General features: G+C 42.5%; 1 protein-coding gene across 10 annotated transcripts in view; it reads right to left on the bottom strand.

Annotated features, from left to right (window-relative positions):
• Positions 1-22,747, bottom strand: part of ate1 (arginyltransferase 1) — a 322,895-nt gene that overhangs the window by 147,281 nt on the left and 152,867 nt on the right. For 9 of the 10 annotated variants that reach the window (XR_015079213.1, XM_085994567.1, XM_085994574.1 and 6 more), the window contains one exon: positions 10,782-10,963. The exons of the other annotated variant lie outside the window; for it this stretch is intronic. Coding sequence is in view for 8 of the 9 variants with exons in the window: in XM_085994567.1 (XP_085850693.1) it covers positions 10,782-10,963 (182 nt within the window). In the remaining variant the exon portion in view is untranslated. The remainder of the gene's footprint in view (positions 1-10,781; positions 10,964-22,747) is intronic. 10 annotated transcript variants of the gene reach the window in all.

Consider the following 22,747-nt stretch of genomic DNA (forward strand, 5'->3'; position numbering starts at 1 on the left):
GGATTGGGGGCAAGGTACTGGCTTGGATAGAGAACTGGCTGGCAGACAGGAAGCAAAGAGTTGGAATAAACGGCTTTTTCCGAGTGGCAGGCAGTGACTAGTGGGGTACCGCAGGGATCGGTGCTAGGACCCCAGCTATTCACAATATATATATAAATGATCTAGACGAGGGAACTAGATGTAATATCTCCAAGTTTGCAGATGACACAAAGCTGGGTGGGCGTGTGTGCTGTGAGGAGGATGCTGAGAAACTCCAGTATGATTTAGACAGGTTGAGTGATTGGGCAGATGTATGGCAGAAGCAGTATAATGTGGATAAATGCGAGGTTATCCACTTTGGTGGCAAAAACAGGAAGGCAGATTATTATCTGAACGGCAATAGATTGGGAGAAGGGGAAGTGCAACGAGACCTGGGTGTCCTTGTGCACCAGTCGCTGAAGTTAAGCTTGCAGGTGCAGCGGTTAAGAAGGCAAATGGTATGTTGGCCTTCGTAGCGAGAGAATTCGAGTACAGGAATAAGGATGTCTTGCTGCAGTTGTACAGGGCCTTGGTGAGACCACACCTTGAGTATTGTGTGCAGTTTTGGTCGCCTTATCTGAGGAAGGATGTTCTTGCCATGGAGGGAGTGCAGCGAAGATTCACCAGGCTGATACCTGGGATGGCAGGAATGACGTATGAGGAGAGATTGGGTCGATTGGGCTTATACTCATTGGAGTTTAGAAGAATGAGAGGGGATCTCATTGAAACTTATAAAATTCTAACAGGACTAGACAGACTAGATGCAGGAAGGATGTTCCCAATGGCAGGGGAGTCCAGAACCAGGGGTCACAGTCTAAAGATAAGGGGTAAGCCATTTAGGACAGAGATAAGGAGGAATTTCTTCACCCAGAGAGTGGTGAACCTGTGGAATTCTCTACCACAGAAGGCAGTTGAGGCCAATTCATTAAATATATTCAAGGAGTTAGATATATTTCTTAAGGCTAAAGGGATCAAGGGATATGGGGAGAAGGCAGGAACAGGGTACTGAGTTTGGATGATCAGCCATGATCTCATTGAATGGCGGAGCAGGCTCGAGGGGCCGAATGGCCTACTCCTGCTCCAATCTTCTATGTTTCTATGTATTAAAATGAGTGAGATAACTGATATTTAGCACAGTGTCACATTCCATTTCTCAATTACTGTCAGGTTTCAGCTAAGAGACAATATTGTATTAGCCCTCAATACTTCTGTATGAACTGTGTTTCGTACTTCGATGAAAGTTTTGTTACTGTTGATTTTGGATTATCATCTGTCACCCAATATAATTTGGATGAGTTAAGCAGTCCTGGTATGGTAAACAGGCTCCTGCTTATTCAGGCTGAACAGGTCATGACTCCAGTATTGGTCCCTCTGATACACTTCCTTTCTAAAGCATATTCACTGTAGTGAATCAGAATAAATGCTACTCAAGAAACACTAAATTATATTATGCAATGCATGAAATATTGGCCCAGAAATTCGGGTCCCAACGCGTGAGTGCGGACGGGGTACTCACGCGTGGACCCGATGGAAGTGCCAGTTTCTTGCATGCGCGGGAAACCGGCATTTCCGATCCTCTGAACCAAGGGGTTCAGAGGTCGAACGCGTGCGCGTTGAACTTCCTCTTTTTTTTTTTAAAAACAGGTTTGCCCGTGCGTGAAGGCCTCTACATTTTACACATTAAAAAACCAGACGTAAGGACTTCATTTTAAAAGGTAAGTGGTCAATTAATTAAAATTAGAACATTTTTTCCACAGGTTTATTATTTTTTAATACTTTACAGTAAGGTAAGTGTATTTTTAGCCCCGATTTTTTATAAAATTATTTTTTTCAAAAATTTAAATTATTGTTTAAAATAGTTACTTAATGTTATTTATAGTTGATTTAAATAGTGAGATTTTTTTTCAAATTTATTTTAAGGTTAAGTACTGTTTTGGGCGCCCGGAGTGTTCATGAGTTTGACAGTTCTTTCTGTCAAACTCATGAATGGACTTTTCCCTCCTCCAATTGGTTGCCCAGTGCTCACGTGATCCCAGCCGACGCATCGCACTAAGTACGCCGCTGGATCATGCAAGCACAGTGTGCCGGGAGCTGGACCAGGCCACAGACAGGAAATCCACGCAGGCCCAGGCCTCAACTGCCGGCGCGCTAGTTAAGTGTAGGTCGGGGGCTTGCACCCGCGGGAAGCCCCCCGACACGAATTTCTGGGCCATTAACACCAAGAAATGGTTTCTTTCTGTAGGTGGGTATCAAAAACTGGAAATAGAAAAAATAAAAATGACGGTAATAAATGAGAGTGGGTAAACATCTATCTGGAAAAACATAGTTAAATAGAAAATTGATGTAATTGTATAATGACAACAGGTTCCATAACTGTTCTCCAGCTTTGGGATTCTAAAGGCCAGGTACATATTATGAGTGCCACCGATAATGATTACTGCAGCAGTTCTTTCATTACAGTGAAATTAAACTGCATAAAACATGTAGTAAAAGCCTGGTTAATTAGCGACTGATTATGCATGGGTAAATAAGTTTCAGGTCAAATTTCCCATCCAAGCAATTTTCAAGAGCTAGATAGACAACTATCTTGGTAAGCTGCACTAAGTATCTGCTTTTTACCATGATCAAGATTAGATGGAGTCCAGGAAAAACACAGGTTTTCTTGTAACCAATGGCTGGTAAGGATCAAATAAATATTGAGTTCAGGCTGGTTCCTCAAACTCTCTTTTTAAAAAAAGTGTTTACACCACAAAAATCCTTGAATTTGTCACCTAATTTGAGTCTCAGTTCAGCAAGGCCATATGTTGAGGTTATAGAAAATGAGTCATGGTATTGGACTTGCTCTCCAGTATTGATTTGTTAATTCAAAACATTAGTGCAAGAGAGCATTCTTTTCTTCAAGAAGTATTTGCAGTAGAAAATTCCCAAGTGAAAAAGGTAGTCTGAATGCAGCTTCTGACAGCAACAATACCACAGTGTCCATTACAAATAAAAGCACATAATGAAAGCAACAGGACTTGAATCAAACCCACAATTAACACTGAATTCCACATTAAATTTCCAAAAATAAAACATATTAAGGGTCATGAGAAAAGCAGATACGTTTATCAGTCATTGTGCACCATGAAAGAAGCATCTTGGGAGTTCATAGGCTATTCATACCCACATCAGGTTACACAAGGCTTGCAAGAGGACCCTATGCTCTCCACTAAAACACAATATTTAATCTTTCCTGGGTGTTTTTTTGTTTAATATTTATAGTTGCATGATTTGCACTGTCTTTATGGAATGCAGAGGCTATGCATTCTATTGAACTGGAATAAACAAGATAAATTTATTTCACTTAATTTTAAAATCAGAATATGAACAGTGCAGACACAAACACAACATTGTTAGCAATAGAATTCTTGGCTGTATTTTCCTGTGCTGACTACCCTGCATTCTGGAATAACTCGATGAAAATAAGGCTACAGAAAATTCTGCAAGTGGAAAAGGGAAGAGAAGGCCAATTATTTCTAATTTATACAACATTCAATTGCAAACATATATTATTTATCTTACAATACACACAATGGGATGACTTGATAGCTGTTGCATTATTTGGGCAATTTTGTCCATTAAATTGCCACATTTTTCTTAGTTTCTCTATCTCCCCTTATGCCCTCTTCAAATTCATCTTGTCCGTGAGACCCACCTCCTGCTCTCTTGACACTAGTCCCACTAAACTGCTGACCACTTGACTTCCCTTCCGGTCCACTATGCTAGCTGACATGGTTATCGGTTCTCTCTGCTCAGGTACTGTCCCCTTCCCTTTCAAATCTGCTGTAATCAACCCCGCCTCAAAAAACCCACCACTAATTCCTCTGTCTTTGCAAACTTTCATTCCATTTCCAACCTCCATTTCCTCTCCAAAGTCCTTGAACATTTTGTCACCTCCCAAATCCATGCCCATCTTTCAGCCAACTCCATGTTTGAATCTTTCCAATCAGATTCTGAAACCGCCTTAATCAAAGTCACAAATGACATCCTCCATGACTTTGACCATGGTGCACTATAGCTCCTTCTCAATCTATCTGCAGTCTTTGACATGGTCGGTCATGCCATCCTCCTCCATTGCCCAGCTGAGTGCCCTTGCTTGGTTCCACTCTTATCTATCCAGTCATAGCCTGAGAATCTCCTGCAACAGCTTCTCTTCTCGCCCTCGCACCATTACCTTTGGAATCCCCAAAGGATCTGTCCTTAATTCTCTCCTATTTCCTCTCTACATGCTGCCCCTTGGTGACATCATCCAAAGACATGGCATCAAGTTCCACATGTACTGTGATAATACCTAGCTCTACTTCACCACAAACTCGCTTGACCCCTTCGCTGCCTGTACACTGTTAGCCTGCTCGTCCTGTACGGATAACCGTAGCTGTCGTAAAGACAGCGGGGTTTGATTGACAGCTGGTTGACGGCTGACGTCATATCCGGGGGCGGGATCCGACGCCATCTTGGCCATGCTTGAAGTACTGTACTACGAGACACAGAGTCAGGACTGAATAAATGGCACTCCACTACAACTGCTTGGGAGACTCGTAATTACGTTATTAAGATAACATTACATGGTACCAGGATTTATAGAACTCACGATAAGGACATACTACAACAATGGAAGGAATAAAACCTCCGGCTAACCTGCAACTAGAAGGAAATGTGGATGAAAATTGGCATGTCTTCAAGCAACGCTTTCTTCTCTACCTCACAGCGATTGACGCTTCGACTAACTCTGGAACACGTAAAGTAGCTTTGTTGCCAACAGTGGCTGGCTCGCAGGCAATCGAGCTGTTTAATACATTTACGTTTGCAGCCAAAGATGATAAAAATGACCTGGACAAGGTGATAGAACGGTTCGACGAATACTGCACTCCAAAAAAGAATGAAACGTATGAGAGATTCGTGTTTCGCTCCCGCATGCAAAAGCAAGGAGAATCCTTTGATTTTTTTTGACGGACTTGAAAATAAAAGCACAAACATGCAACTTTAGGGACCTGAAGGAATCGATGATACGCGATCAAGTCGTTTTTGGAATACTCGACAAGAAGGTGAGGGAGAGAATGCTTCGAGACAATGACCTAAATTTGGATGCAGCAGTGAAAATATGTCATGCTAGTGAACTCTCAGCCATGCACACGAAAACTTTCGAAGGGAGCAGCACAGCAGCGGGCGGGAGCGCCCTGGGGTTGAAAAACCTGCCGGTGGATGTGGTACACAAAAGGGACACAAGAGGGCCCACGGAGTTCAAGACGATGACGCCTTACGAATGCAGACGGTGCGGTAATAAACACGTAGCCAGACAGTGTCTTGCTTATGGGAAGAACTGTGCAAAATGTAAAGGCAGGAATCACTTTGCCAAGATGTGTTTTTGGGAAGAGAAAACTGAAGGTAAAAAGACAGTGCATGCTATTGAGACTGAAGAGACAGGAGCAGAGACTTTGTTTGTTGGAATGGTGCAAAATGAGTCAAAACAAGGCAAAAATGCTAATGAAGTGCACTCTGTAGGACCAAAGACTGAAGTTTGGATAGCTCCCTTGCTGGTAAATGGCACCATTGTTCCCTTTAAGCTAGATACAGGTGCTAAGGCAAACCTCATAAGTTGGAGTGATGCACGGAATCTCAAAGTGCGACCTAAAATACTGAACAAGGCAGTGTCTTTGAAGGCATACAATGGACAAAGCATTGAAACAAAAGGAATGTGTAGGCTGAATGTTAAGGTAAAAAAATCACATTCACCCTTTGACCTTTGTTATAGTGCCTGAAGGACATGAGTCACTGTTGGGGGATAAGGCCTGTGTGGATTTGGGCTTGGTAAAATGAGTCTATACTATCAATGAACTGAACTGTGTGCAGCGTGCCCCCCAAGATAGTACAAATCTGACTCATGAGACGATAGCACACAAATATGCAGATGTATGTCAGGGTTTCGGAGCACTGCCCTTTACATACTCCATCAAACTGAGAGAGGATGCACAACCTGTGATTCACGCACCCAGGAGAGTTCCAGTGGCTCTCCGTGAAAAACTGAGGAAAGAGCTAGACCACATGGAGGGACTAGCTGTCATAAAGAAGATTGAGGAACCGACTGACTGGGTAAATTCCATGGCCTGCGTCAATTCAAAGGAAACTGGTAAATTGCGTGTCTGCATGGATCCCAAGGACCTTAACGCCAATATCAAAAGAGAGCACTACCAAATTCCAGAGAGAGGAAATAGTCAGCGAAATGACAGAAGCGAAAGTCTTCTCCAAGATGGACGCCTCGCATGGTTTCTGGCAGTTGAAACTTGATGAAGAAAGTGCTAAGCTGCGCACTTTTAACACCCCGTTTGGTCGATACTCCTACCAGCGTCTGCCCTTTGGTATTAGCTCCGCCCCAGAAATCTTTCACAGAGCAATGGAGCAAATCATCGAGGGCCTGGAGGGAGTGCGGGTGTACGTGGATGATCTGGTAGTATGGGGCTCCACTCAGGGAGCACGACACCAGACTGGAGAAAACACTTCAGAGAATACAGCAGTATGGACTCAAACTAAATAAAGACAAATGTCAGTTCAGTGTCAATTAAATCACATTCCTCGGAGACAAGATCTCTACAGAGGGGATTCAGCCAGAAAAGTCAAAAGTAAAGGCTATACATGACATGGAGAAACCAAAGGACAAGAAAGGGGTTCAGCGGGCCCTTGGCATGGTTAACTACCTAGGAAAATTCATTCCAAATCTAGCAGTGAAAACTGTTCATCTGAGAAAACTGCTGCACCAAGCGACAGAGTTCCAATGGGGACATGAACATGAGAGAGAATGGAAGGGGCTGCTACACATTCTAGCAAGTGAACCCCCACTGAAGTTCTTCTGCCCTAAAAAAGAGGACAAAAGTGTCCACAGATGCCTCTAAGAATGGATTAGGGGCTGTCCTTCTACAGGAAGATGAAGGAGAATGGCGACCAGTGGCGTATGCGTCACGCTCCACGACGGCTACAGAGTGCCGGTACGCGCAAATCGAGAAGGAGTGCCTTGGCTTGGCATTTGGGTGTGAAAAATGTCATACCTACATCTATGGTCTTCCCAAGGTTATCCTAGAAACGGACCATAAGCCACTGCTAGGGATCGCAAAGAAGAATCTGCGTGACATGTCACCACGGATACAACGCCTAATGATGAGACTTCAACGTTACGATTTTGAGCTAACATACGTGCCAGGGACACAAATGTTCATTGCAGACACACTATCCAGGGCTGCGCCTTACGCCACACAAAACAGTGAATCAGAAGAGGATGTGACTCTTCATGTGGATATGGTCTACGCAGCATTGCCCACCACACAGGAACAACTATCAGTGATAGTCACCGAGACATCAAAGGACCCAGTCCTGAGTAAAGTAATGAGAAATCTTCAAGAGGGCTGGAAGAAAGGGTCATGTAAACAATATTATCACATTCAGTCTGAGCTCTCTGTGGTCAATGGACTACTGCTTAAGTGTGACAGGATAGTAGTGCCCACCTCTATGCGATGAGAAATGCTCAACAGGATACATGAAGGGCACCTAGGTGCAGAAAAGTCAAAAAGGAGAGCACGTGAGGCACTCTACTGGCCAAACATGAACTCTGATATTGACCAGTTGATCAGCGAGTGTGCTACATGTCAGGAGTATCACTACAAGCAAACAAAAGAGCCCCTCATTACCACAGAGCTCCCATCACAACCTTGGGAAAAGGTCGGAACTGATATATTTCACTTTGAAGGAAAAGACTATTTGTTAGTTATTGATTATTATTCCAATTATCCGGAGATGGCTCTCTTGTCCAGTACCACATCAAGAGCTGTGATAACTCACCTGAAGTCAATCTTTGCCAGGCAGAGCATCCCTCTAACCCTGGTCTCTGATAATGGCCCTCCCTATGCCAGTCATGAGTTTCAGTCATTTGCTTCAGAGTATGAGTTTAATCATGTAACCTCCAGTCCGCTCTATCCTCAGGCTAATGGAAAAGCGGAGAAGGGGGTACAGATTGTGAAAAGACTATTAAAGAAAGCAGCACACAGCAACACTGACCCATATCTGGCCCTGATGTCGTACAGGGCGGGCCCGCTAGCAAGTCTCCAGCTGAGCTCTTACTGGGTCGGAAAATCCGTACACGACTTCCCAGTTATGTCACACCCGACCACAAAGATGAGGTGTGGGCAGACAAGGCTCGGAAACTACAACAGAAACAAAAAACACTTCATGACCGCACAGCCACTACACTAGTGCCTCTACAGGAGAAAGATATAGTTCGCATTGAAGGGCCTGAGTCATGGCCTAAAAGAGCCACCGTTCTACAACAGGTCGCCCCCAGGTCATACAGTGTCATGACAGAGAACGGCAATGTGTTTCGCAGAAACAGGAGGCACCTACTGAAAACCACAGAGACCTTTCAGCCTCAGAAGGATGGAGAGGATGACGAGATGAGGGAAATGCCACAAAGTGATGAAGGACACAGTAGTGATAATGTGACAAGGGACCTGTGTGGTACAGACATGAACTTAAGGGATACAACTGGGGTGGTTCAGCAAACACCCATTCAGCCACGCAGGTCACAGCGCACCAGAAAGCCTGTAGTTAAAACTTGACCTGTAGACAGGGATTGATAAGACTGTAAACAGTTAATGGACTCCTGGGTGTGGGTAACGTTTATACCTACCTGCAATTAGTTCAATGGTGTAGTTACACTGACTGTTTCTATATGATGTTAACAAGTGTTCTATGTGTTATGTTATATTGTTACTGTGTTAATGTCTTCATTGAAGGGGGAAGATGTACGGATAACTGTAGCTGTCGTAAAGATAGCGGGGTTTGATTGACAGCTGGTTGACGGCTGACGTCATATCCGGCGGCGGGATCCGACGCCATCTTGGCCATGCTTGAAGTACTGTACTACGAGACACAGAGTCAGGACTGAATAAATGGCACTCCACTACAACTGCTTGGGAGACTCGTAATTACGTTATTAAGATAACATTACACGTCCGACATCCATTCCTGAATGAACTGCAATTTCCTTCAACTAAACTTTAGAAAAACTGAAGCCACTGTATTCGGCCCCCACCACAAACTCCGTTCCCTTGCCACCGATTCCATTCCTCTACCCGCCCATTGTCTCAGGCTGAGTCAGACCGTTTACAATCTCGGTGTCTCATTTGACCACGAGCTGAGCTTCCAAACCCGTATTTTCTCCATCATAAAGACCACCCGCTTCCACCTCCGTAACATCGTCCGTTTCTACCTCAGTCCATCTGCTGCTGAAACCGTCACCCATGCTTTTGTTCCCTCCAGACTCAACTATTCCAATGCTGTCTTGGCCGGCTTCCCATCTTCCAGTCTCCATAAACTTGAGCTCTTCCAATACTCTGCTGCCCGTATTCTAACCACCACCAAGTCTGGCTCACCCACCAAGTCTGGCTCACCCATCAACCCCGTGCTCACTGACCTACATTGGCTCCTGGTCCACCAATGCCTCAGAATTAAAATCCTCATTCACATGTTCAAATTCCTCCATGGCCTTGCTCCTCCCTACCTCAACTCCTTCAGTCCTACAACATAGCAACAGGAGTAGGCCATCCAGCCCCTCGAGCCTGTTCACCATTCAATTAGATCTGTACCTCAACTTCATTCATCCGCCATAGTTCTATATTCCTTGATGCCCTTACCAAACAAAAATCTATGGATCAGAGTGTTGAAAATTTCAATTGATACAGCATCCACAGCCTTCTGGGTGAGCGAGTTCCAGATTTTCACTACCCGTTGTGTGAAGAGGAGTTTCCTGATTTCACTCCTAAATGGTCTAGCTCTAACTTTAAGATTATGTCCTCTTATTCTGAATTCCCCACTAGAGGAAACAGGTTTCTCTGTACCTATCCCATCGAATTCCTTTATTAGATCACTCCTCAACCTTCTAATCTCAAGGGAATAAACCCAAGTTTACGCAACCTGTCCTCATAATTTAAGCCCAAAGTTTTGCCAACCCACTTAGTCTGTCTATGTTTCTTTGTACTGTTCTGCTCCCATCCACATCATTTAATCTGCATCTTAACAATGTCATTTGCAAATCTGGATATACATCTCTCTGTTTCTTTGTCCAATATACATGATGAAAAGCTGAGGTGTCAGTACAGATCCCTGGGGAACACCACTTATCACTTCCCACAAATCAGAGAATGAAACCTTTATTCCTACTATATATAAATAACATCCATAGACCACATCCACAATGCCAGTGACCGCCTTAAAAATTTCAAGTGATTAGTCAGACATGACCTACCCTTCACAAATCCATGACTCTCTGATCAGCTGATACTTGTCCAAGTGTTAAGTCACTCTGTCTCGGATGACAGATTCCAGTAACTTCTTCACAAGGTAAACAGACAGATCTGTAGCTACCCATTTCCCCCTCCCCCCTTTCTTAAATAATGGAGTAACATTTGCAATTTTTCAATCCAAGGGTACAATTGCTGAATCTAGAAAGCTTTGGAAAATTATGAATTGGAAAATCATGTTAGAAGATCTGTATGCGCAATATTAGAGGCTACATATTTACTCGGTTTCTCCTTTTATGTAAAGCACCAGGCAAATTTTAAAACAATTCACAATCATTTTAACCGCCATACAAATATCTGGCCTGAGGATGCAATACAAATTAGTAACACAAAATGTATACATCAAAGTATATTGAAAAGCAAAATAAAATCTCACTATACCTGAGTGCGGAATAAACACCCAATGATACGAATGCATAATCAGGATCATAATAAAGGTAGACAGAGGAGATGCACCGAGGAAGAATGTCAATTACTCCAACTGCAATAATCTTTCCATCCAACCAGTACTGTTGGTGAAATGATCCATAACCTGAATCAGGCCCATCTGGTGGATTCTCTGCCTGGGAGAACGAAAGAAAAGACTTGCATTTATATAGTGCCTTTCACGACTACCGGAAGTCTCAAAGCGCTTTACAGCCAATGAAGTACTTTTGAAGTGGAGTCACTGTTGTAATGTGGGAGAGGGAGAAGAAATCTCATGAGAGGACATCCAAGCAATTTAACACAAATCAATGACACATAAATTTTAACATATATAAAAGTTGAAAGTGTGCCATTTTGTTAATTGTGCTGGAGTATTGTCTCCTTAGGCTTAACCCTGTAAATTATGCAGTCTTGAATTCTAATTCTACACAAGACATTTAAGTTAAATGGAAAATTAGTATTATAACACTAACATTTAGCATTTCCAAAAATACATACCATTCTTTTTCACAGTCAATTTGCTGAAAATTATATATTTTTAAATTTTCTAAGAATTAATAAAAGCTTGCAATCAGTATTTCAAATACAAAACTTCTCTCTCAAGATAGAGCATCCTGCAACCAGCCCGACAAAAGTCAAAACTCATTCCCAAACAGTGGCAAGTGGATTCAAGCAACAAGTCAACCATGAGACTTGAACCACAATTACTTGGCTTTGCTTCTCCCTTATCCAATTTTTTCTCAAGTTGGCAAATCATACTACAGTAAACTCTTGTATCTGGCACCGACGGGACCGGGATGGTGCCGGTTGATTAAAAATTCCGGATAACAGAGAGGTAGGCGATTTTTAACACAAAAAAATGAAAACCAGTGACTCACTCGGCCACCGCGGGAAACTCGGACTCGGAAAAACGAAAAATGGATGGATTCGGCAAGATTACCGGCTATCTATTTTGCCGGTTATTAAAGAATTCCGGTTGATTAGGTGCCGTTTAAATGAGAGTTTACTGTATTGTGCTATTGATGAGCACCACACAGCCCTCCAACACCTCGTCAAGGTTGACATTCTTGATATCAGCCTTGATACAGAGTGTTAATGTACTATTTGACTGTGAGGGACATCACAGCCAAGTTAGATCCTGCGCACAGCGGATGTGGACTCCAAATGGTTGTTCCAATTATGGCCAACTGCACCTGGGGGGATGGGGAATGGGGGAGATCAAACATGGGACCTTCCTGGACCGTACGGCTCAACACAAATCAGATACCCATAGAGATTAACATGCATCTTAAATGAGGATTTGTGTATTACTATACTTTTACTATATTGTATCAACATTTATATTTTAGGTATTTTGTTTTTAAAAAGGAAAAAAACTTGCTTTGTTATTTATTATTATTAATTTTTTGGGGGCACAATTTATTTTTGTTCTCCAAAGTGCAACTCTACACAAAGTACAGAATAGACAGAACTACGTAGACAGACACGAGCTGGTGCAGTGGAACCAACCTTTCATCTCGTCTTTCCTGGAAACAATTTTTTTTTTTTTTTTTTTAAAAACAGTAATTGACAAAAAAAATCCTTCTCTTTTAGGGCAGCAAAGCATTAAAGTGCTAGGCATTGTACCTGCTGGCTGAATTATACAGGTTTAAGTTTTATTCACATCATGTAAAGTGTTGGAAAAGTGGACATGAACTGTTGACCTGTCTGTTTTCTCCACTGTTGCTGATTATTTCCAGCATTTTCTGTTTTTGTTTCAGATTTCCAGTATCTGCAGTTTTTTGCTTTTTGTTATATTGCTGGGAAAGTGGAGTCTGGAGGGAACAAAGGTGTAGGATGAGAGTTTCAGCAGCAGTGCCTCCTAAATCTGGGCCCATCTTTCCCACAACTCCATGTTTGAATCCCTCCAATCTGGTTTCCCCCTTGCCACAGTACTGAAACTGCCCTTATCAAAGTCTTACATGGCATCTATGTGACTGTGACCATAGTAAACTATCCCTCCTCATCCTTCTCGACTTGTCTGCAGCCTTTGACACAATTGACCACACCATCCTCCTCCAACGCCTCTCCTCCATTATCTAGCTGGGTGGGACTGCCCTCGCCTGGTTCCATTCTTATCTATCCTATCATAGCAAGAGAATCAACTGCAATGGCTTCTCTTCCCGCCCCCGCACCGTTACCTCTGGAGTCACCCAAGGATCCATCCTTGGTTCCCTCCCATTTCTCATCTACATGCTACCCCTCGGTGACATAATCGGAAAACACGCCACTGTACATGTGGAACCTGACCTCCGCAGCTTGTCTGACATCCAGCACTGGATGAGCAGAAATTTCCTCCAACTAAATACTGGGAAGACCGTCCGAAACTCCATTCCCTAGCCACTGACTCCATCCCTCTCACTGGCAACTGCCTCGAGGCTGAACCAGTCTGTGCGCAACCTTGGTGTCGTATCTGACCCCAAGATGAGCTTCCGACTACATATCCGTTCCATTGCCAAGCCCACCTACTTTCACCTCAAAACATCTTCCGACTTTGTCCCGGCCTCAGCTCACCTGCTGCTGAAACCCTCATCTATGCCTTTGTTACCTCTTGACTTGATTATTCCAATGCTCTCCTGGCCGGCGTTCCATTTTCCACCCTTCAGAAACTTGAGCTCATCCAAAGCCCTGCTGCCAGTATCCTAACTCATACCAAGTCCCATTCACCCATCGCCCCCGTGCTCGCTGACCTACATTGGCTCCCATCTGGCAACGTCTCTTTTTCAAATCACTCCAGAGCCTTGCCCCTCCAGCCCTACAATCTCACCCCCCACCCCCACCCCGCGAGTACTCTGCGCTCTTCCAATTCTAGCATCTTGCACATCCACAATTATAATTGCTCCACCATTGGCGACCATGCCTTCAGCTGCTTAGACCCTAAGCTCTGGAATTCCCTCCCAAAACCTCTCTCCTTCTTTAAGACGCTCCTTAAAACCTGCTTCTTAATACCTCCTTATGTGGCTTGGTGTCAAATTTTGTTTGATACTCCCCCCGTGAAGTGCCTTGGGATGTTTTACTACGTTACACAATCTATTATTGAAATGTAAAATAGTGAAGATGCATTATTGGATAACATATCCTCAAATAAAGTTAATCAATAATCTGAGGCTGTGGGGTTCACTGGGCAGAATAATAATATTTCTTCGTCTCAACTGCAAGACAACTAATCAAGCAAGATATAGAGAGAGTGTGCATGTCTCCCTTCCGTGTGCTTAAAAATGATACCAAGGATCAACTTTGGCCTGAAGTGAAAGGGAGAAGAAATTAGGCAATACATTGGTGGGATATGAGCTAAAGCCAGAGTAAATAAAATATACATTATCATTGATATTTTTCTTTTCATTTAGGTCTCAAATGTTCCGCTACCTGAATCACCTTATTCTTTATTCACAATTGTTTTGAAATAGACATTTGCAGAGCACTGCATACATCAAGAGTCTTTCACACAAATGTTTAAATAATTCAGAGTATGTCATGAATAAAACAAAATGTTAATTGTCAGGTTGCCTGAAAAAGCAAGTTTTGGAAACGTAAATTTGAAAAAAATTACACTTGCACATGGAAAATCACTGGCACCACATGTATGCTGCTTGCCTTTTCTGATTTAAGAGATAATGTTCTACAATACGCAGAAAATAATGAAGCACAAAACACCACTTATTGCCCTCAGCATGAGTTCTGCTGTTGGTAAGATTGATTGTTTCAGTCCAGTAGAAGCAGATTAAATCAAACTCACTTGAGTCGTATTGGAGATTTTATTTTAAAATAAAGAGCTCCTGTAATAGCTCAGTGAATAACAGCACACTGTGGGATGATGCTGAGGCACAAAGGTCTCAGGTGCCAGTTCAGTCTATTTTCAGTTAGCGAGGTTGATTGAGGTGCAAATGGCCTCAGTGCCCCAGACTAGAAGGGAGAGACAAAAAAAATACTTGGGAGTTTCCTACCACTGACTGTTACCCAGTAACCAGTTATTAGAAGCGCACATGACGATCCACCTACACTGCTCTGCATCAGCAAAAAGGAATTATGTTTTACTGGATAGTAGTCTGGCACCTACTAATGTGGCATATTCCATTTAACACCCTAAGACATTTTATACAAGCTCATTAAGCAGTGTACAACATCACTCTGTAATTTAATTTTAAAGACAGGGCAGATGTCCAACTATATTAATTTATACAAAAGCACAATACTGCGGATGCTGGAAATCTGAAATAACAGAAAATGCTGGACATACTCAGCAGGTCAAGCAGCATCTGTGGAGAGAAACAGAGTTAATGTTTCAGGCCAACAATCGACCTGAAACGTTAACTCTGTTTCTCTCTCCACAGATGCTGCCTGATCTGCGCAGTATTTCCAGCATTTTCTGTATTAATTTATATGCAGTTTCCTTCCCTCTCCCCATAATTTTCTTCCCTCTGTTGCGTTCCTGAAGGTACTCATGTTGGACAACTCTGTCACGGTGCTGCCAACACAGATACCTCACCTACACAACATTCTTCACATATAAAGTATAATCATAACATAAGAACATAACATAGGAAATAGGAACATGAGTAGGCCATTCGGCCCTTCGAGCCTGCTTCTCCATTCAATGAGATCATGGCTGATCTGCCTCAACCCCATTCACCGGCCCTATCGCCATATCCCTTGATGCCTTTACTAGTCAGAAATCTATCAACTTCTGTTTTGAATATACCCAATGACTGAGCCTCCACAGCCCTCTGGGGGAGAGAATTCCAAAGATTCACCACCCTCTGTGTGAAGAAATTTCTTCTCATCTCAGTCCTGAATGGCCTTTCCTTTATCCTGAGGCTGTGGCCCCTGGTTCTAGACTCCCCAAGCCAAGGGAAACATTCTCTCAGCATCCATCCTATCAATCCCTGTAATAATTTTGTATGCTTCAATGAGATCCCCTCTCATCCTTCTGAATTCAAGAGAATACAGGCCTAGTTTACTCAATCTCTTCTCATAAGACAGTCCCGCCATCCCAGGAATCTCAGGCAGGCTATTTAACTGTGGGTGGCATTACTGACAAACCTGATCCTGCCTCACCCACAAAATGGCCATAATGTCCAGCAGGGATTATTGGATAGTGATCTGTCGTCGGAGCCCAAGCTGATTTTTTTCCCTCCCCGCTCTCCCTAGCCTAGTGGTGCTAAGGTTAACTGTTGTCGGGCTATTATTGCCCTGGCAGAAACATCCCAACTCAGCATAGGATCAAACCATGGACCTTCCTGTTCTATATGGTACAGGAACACACCAAGGAGCCAGTAAACCATTAGGCACAGTATAGACAACATTTATCCAAACAGGGAAACCCAACGATATTCACCAAGTATCCTCTACATTGTAACTTCCTGCAGACCAACACTTTAGAATGCAGATCGCATAATTTAGACAAGACACTGATTGTTAACGTTTCAGGTCGATGACCTTTTGTCAATGTTGCTCTCTCCACAGATGCTGCCTGACCTGAGTATTTGCAGCATATTCTGTTGTTATTTCTGATTAGACAAGGGCAGCTCCGAAAAAGATCAATCTACAAAATCCCAAGACTGGCTGCTTTCTCTTGTGGATTTGAATCCCCATTTCTTTACTTTTAGAGAACTTGCAGAAGGCTGATGTGGGTGCATATGTGGTTTTACTTTGAAAAAACCCAGACATAGGAAGTTATCCAAGATTTGACAGATAGCTCCAGTCTGCAAAGATTATGCCTTTAACACACAAACAACTCTTGCAATAGCTACTTTCTCACATAAATTCACCATCATTTCAAACTAGATATTTTCCAGCTATTTGACAGCAGGCTTCAACTACTTTGAACAGATACCAGCATTTTATCATTAGATGATGTCCAACTACTAGGGATGCTGACTAAAATACATTGGCCCAGATTTTGCAGTGGGAATGATGGCAAAACTCAGCGTTCGCTGTCATTACTCCACTGAAAGTGACAGCAACTTCTGGGAGGTAGATAAATCCGGAAATCCAGAAGTTGCTGTCAGTCATTCACTGCTCCGCCACAGGTTGCACTGTGGAACTCCCCAGACCCAGCAATCAATTCAAAGCAGAGTTCCTGACGAAAACTTCCCCTATTATGCTGGAATATCGTTGTTAAATCCCCCCCGAAAAAGTTAATCCTTGTTGAAAAAGGTGTAACTGGGTTTTTAAAGGTGTATTGACTGCTGAACAACCGTTCTGCCCATAAAAACTAATTTTATGTTTGTGGAATGTCAAGTTTTTCCATTAATATGATACAGGAAACTTTGCTTTAATTGGAGGTTATATGTCTGGAATACTCGAACTAACGGCAAAAATCAGGAGCCGTTTTCTATAAGTTTTTTTTAGTTCTCGTTGCTTTTTTTTCCCCCCAGTCAGGCACTGCAAGGTCTGTAGCTATAGCAACAGCTTCAGCTAGAGATGCTTGCAGCTGCAGCCGACTGTTTTGAAGCTGTTGCTAAGCAACAGGGTTTGTTGATTCACACGGAGCTTTTCAGTTCCGTATGTTTCAACATTAACGCTGGTATGTCCGGCACTTTTGATGGTATGACACCAGCTCGGTCCCGTCAGTGCCGGATATCAGAAAGTTTCCTGTAATTACATAAGAATTTTAATAAAATATATTTTTTAACTTTGTATTTCAGCTTCTATGTATATGTCCCAATCTTTATTTCGTTCTCTGTAAAATTTATTAAGAGAGAATTATAATCTGTGCATTTTACTTCCTGGTTTGCTATCTGTGAGAATTCTTCAATGTGACTGGCTGCTTAGCTTACTTGATGGCATCACTCGTGGACGCTGGAGATTCACTTGATTTGGTGCCAAATTCAAACTAAGGTTGGAAGAGCCAAAATTCATGCCACGGAGATTGCTAGATCTTTGTGGGCAACTATCGTCGAGGTCAGTGGCGAGCACCGTTGCTTCACTGCTGACTGCAAATTCCAGGCCATAATATAAATTAGAATGAACAGCCTAAAGAGATAGCACACGGGCGAGAGGGATGGACGAAAAGAAAATGGACAGAAAGAAAATAAGACAGAAATAGTTGGAGACAAGCAGAGATGCAGTTACAGGAACAGAGAGCATGTTTATTTTTTGAGAGATTCTCAATGATTAACTAGAAATATAAAGAAGTATTTTCTACCAGACTATATTAGGGACACTTAGGGGAGGATTTTCATTCATGAGTCGGGTTGGAGGCAGGACTACAACTGTCGGGGTTGTAGTCCCGCCTCCATCGAGTTGTGACCAATCCACACGATTTTAAACTTGATTGACCTTGTTGAGCCGGCCCAGCGGGCTCAGCAGGCCAATTAAGGGCCACCCGGCAACAGGTGACATCACAGACTGAAATTTCATGTCAAGAGGTTTTGCCAGATGAAATATCGGCATTTCAAAGCTGTTTGAAGCTGTCAAACACTGACAGTCTTACTTCTAACATGAGTCCTTCTCCACAGTTAGAAATCTCTCCTGCACAGAAAGCTGCAGGCTGTCACTTTTGACAGTTCGCAGCCATTCTGCTTTCTGTGCCGGTGAGGTGAGGGACTCCCAAGACCTAAAGGAAGAAAGGCTGAAAAGGTAAGAAAAGGTATGTAAAACTTATTTAATCACTTTAGACACACCAAACACACTTACCTTTGCACTCATGCACACATCACTCACCTGAACACCGACATCTCGACCCCTCCAAGTCCTTCAACCCGACGGCCCGCCTCCTCTAACTTGGCGTGGTTTGGAGTCGTCGGGAATCCCACACTTCAACCTTAAAAATAGGGATTAGGCTAAAAACTGCCTGTTAACTACCTGTTAACAGGCAGTTAATTGGCACTAATCCCTTCCCGCCTTGGGTAGGCGGGTCCCAGTGCGGGGCGGGTACCCGCCTCCTTTGAAACTAGCATGGAGGCGGGTTTGGGTGCGGGACCCCTGATTTCGGGATTTTAACCCCCTACACGCCTCCAATCCCAACTCCACGGACCAATGAAAATCCTGCCCTTAAACTCTCAATTGGCCATTACATAAGATGGAAAAAAGTATATTCTATGGTGCTAAAATATTTGGCATTTTAAGACCACCCTGTGTGACTGGCACTCTATATGCATATTTTATGAATCATGCATCTGCATGTTCCATGCATTTTTCTACAAATTAATATTTTGTAAAATAAGCTTCTATTTCCCCTTAGGTGCATTTTTCATTAACACAGCTTTGATGATTGCAGTTCAAAGCAGTAGTCACAATTCCTCAAGAAATCAGTTGTTTTATCAAATGCTTTTAAGGAATAGTTAAGAATGTTTATAGATGCAAGCTAAAAAATTTAAAAAAGCATACATTAAATTACAGAGTAAATTAAAGTTAAAATAAACTTCCAGTTGCTATGTTTCCAATTCTGCAATCACCAAGTGCACCATCAGTTGAAACACTTTCTTTCAGAATTCCATTAAAAAGCAACATTAGCAAGATGACTGGTTTCCCATGCGCACAGAAAAATTGCTGGAATTGCACAATGGTTATCCAGAATTTTGAATTGGACACCAGAATCACGGAAATCTCGCAACAACAAGAAAGCAAGACTTTGTCTTGAACTAATTTTTTTTTCTGTAAATTTCAATTGCATCGATTCTGCTCAGTAAAGCATAAATATTAATCAGCATTTACTGCAAGCTTGGTTGATCAGGAAATCTTGCATTATTGCTCCTGCTCCAATGAGAATTCTGTGTTTCAGGCATCACGTTCAGGGTTCCCCATTTTGCTGCTGCTGGCCGATCCAGATCTCTACTCCCCATTTGGCTCCTTCAGTCTTATCTCTCTTTTCCTGACCAGTTACTCTAAGGACCAATACTGTGCAACCAAAAATGATCATTTAAATATATAAATTTTGCAGCTGTTCCTAGTGACCAGTAGTCTTTGGCGTGTTTGTTTGGCAATGTTTTAGGAATGTTACAATGCCATGGGGTACGGTGACCAAGAGCAGCTTAAGACAATTAGAATGCTGTTCCTAGTTACTTGGGTCCTTGTGGTTTGTTTGGCAACGTTCTGTGGGCACTGTACTTATTTTAACCTGCTCCAAGCCACTATTTATCCCAACATTGTTTCTTTGCCAGTGTTTTACTGCCGTTACAATAGTAAATAAGTTCCATACGGGCCAGGGCAGCTCGGAACAGCTCAAAAGCTGTTTTTAACTATGCATCATTCATTTTCAGAGTCTCTTTCACTCTCCAGTAGAACCAGGAACATAATCCCTACAACACCAGTATAAATGCTGGAATCTAATCTAATCTAATAAAAGCAGAACTTAACTTATTCATTCACCATAAATAAGTGGCCCTGATAATTAGGTATCAATTTCTTCAAAAAGTAATATAATTTTTTAAAAATGAACGTAAGCAATCCTACTCAACAAGAATTGTGGTATAATAACCATGGGAACTGTTTCCATTACAATTTTAATAATATTGAAAAAAGTAATAAATACAGTAGCCAGTTCAAAGCTCACAAAGTGAGCTGGGACTTCCATTAATTGTTAGCACATGTGCTAAAACTATTCAGTCTAGAGGCATTTGTAGCACAGATATCAGCTTGCTCTTTACATTTAACAAGGAAAGCAGAGTACAAAACACACAAGCTGTCTTCTCCAATGTTATTTTCTTTTCCGTAAGAGTATGATCTCATTCAAGTGACCCTCAATTTACCCACTAGTTTGGAAAATGTGTTTCAGGACCAACATCTCAAGCTTCACACATTACAAAACACAAGGTACCTTATTTCACCCTCTGAGATTGATCACACTGAAGCTATTATAGACAAAAGGGTGGCATTTATTCCTTGGACATTAATCACAGCAGTGCAGAAAGCAAACACATATCAAAAAGGTAACTGACCTCAGAAATTGAAAATCAAGAAAAGTGATGAAACCGCACAGAAATAATACTTTATAAAGCATGAAAAATACTAGTATTGTTTATTGACCAATGATCAAGGTTATATAAAAAAAAATCAAACCACCTCATCTGTATTCCACTACTCTATGACCCTCCCCATCTTGGTTAGCTGGAACATATACATCTCACAGATCTATATTGAGTAGACTAGGCCTATATTCCCTAGAGTTTAGAAGAATGAGAGGTGACCTCATTGAAACATATAAAATTCTTAAGGGGCTTGACAGGGTAGATGCTGGGAGGATGTTTTCTCTGGCTGGGGAGTCTAGAACTAGGGGTCACAGTCTCTGGGAAAAAAAAGGGGTCAGTCATTTAGGACAGAGATGAGGAGAAATTTCATCACTCAAAAGGGTTGTGAATCTTTGGAATTCTCTGCCCTGGAGAGCTGTGGATGCTCAGTCGTTGAGTATATTCAAGGCAGAGATCGATAGATTTTTGGATACTAAGGGACTCGAGGGACAGGGGGATAGTGCGGGAAGATGGTGTTGAGGTAGAACATCAGCCATGATTTTAGTAATGGCGGAGCAGGCGCGAAGGGCCGAATGGCCTGCTCCTGCTCCTATTTCTTATGTCCTTATGTGATCTATACTACTCCCTGGTTGTCCTACCAGGAAGCATGTTTGATCAATGTGAGAAAAGATTCTATTGAAAATTTTGTATTTGTCCCCAAAGATGGCTGGCAAAACAAACCCTTTGAGGAAGACTAAATGTACAGTTAAACTTGCACTTTCATGTAATTGGAAAGTATTTTGGGGTGCACATCGATGGAAAAGCTGCAGTGTAGCTGGAGAGTTAGGTCTCTTTTGAGCTTCTGAGTGTACTAAAGCTGGGCAATGCGAGACCCCTATAGGAAGCTCATTCACAATAGTGTGTTCACACTGGGTGCAGTACAACACCAGCTTCTACCGTCCATAACTTTGTTTATTTTTTTGACATTTTTAATGTTAATAGAAAGTGGACACCTCCACCTTCTGTCTCCTAACATTAAAAATTACCAATAGCTGATGGAGTTCTGTGCTTGCATTCAAACATGTGCATGCAGTGCCCAAAGTGGCTCTAACAACCTCCTGGCTACCATCTCAAACTAAATCAGGGAACTTAGCAGCTTGGCATACTACTCAACACCAAGCTAAGCTTCCTTTCTCATATCCAAACTATTACCAAAACTGTTTTCTTTCGTTTCCAAACCATTGCCCCTACCTCTCCCCGACAGTTGTCACCACTAATGTTCCCTTTAAGCAGCGTGGTCTTGTTTAATTTCACTTTAACACAGTACTCTCCTCCATCCACACATACACCCAGTTTCCAACTCTGCCATCTGTTACCACTCTAGGCCAGTACACTCTACCTTCTGCAACTCCCTCCTAAATCCCACATACACCCACTGTTCCCAGCTCTGCCATCTGTTACCACTCTAGGCCAGTACACTCTACCTTCTGCAACTCCCTCCTAAATCCTTTAATCTGGTTACTTCCTTCCCCACTTTCAAAATACTCCTTAAAAACACCACTCTAACTGTGCTAAATAACAACAGAAAATGCTGGAAAAACTCAGGTCAGGCAACATCTGTGGAGAGAAATTTGAGTTGACGTTTCGGGTCGAAACCCTTCTTCAAAACTGGAAAGAAAAGAAAATAGATCGAAGGCAAGACTGCGATCGAACAAAAGAAGTAAAAGAGACAATAAAAGGTATTCGAAGCCAGACGAGATGGTAATAGGCCCGTGGAGACAAAAGGCAGCTGAGATTAGGTGTGAAGTGTACTGGCAGGTAAGAGACAGCTGCCAGGTTGGGGGGGGGGGGGGGGGGAGGAGGACCCAAAACAAAGGGGTGGAAAAAATAAGTAAAAAAGTAATAGGGGCCGAGGTTATGATCTGAAATTGTTGAACTTGATATTGAGTCCGGAAGGCTGCAAAGTGCCTAATCGGAAGATGAGTTGCTGTT

The sequence above is a fragment of the Somniosus microcephalus genome, chromosome 8, assembly GCF_052327205.1.
Source record: "Somniosus microcephalus isolate GS21.2 chromosome 8, FLI_Smic_1.0, whole genome shotgun sequence".
NCBI lineage: Eukaryota > Metazoa > Chordata > Chondrichthyes > Squaliformes > Somniosidae > Somniosus > Somniosus microcephalus.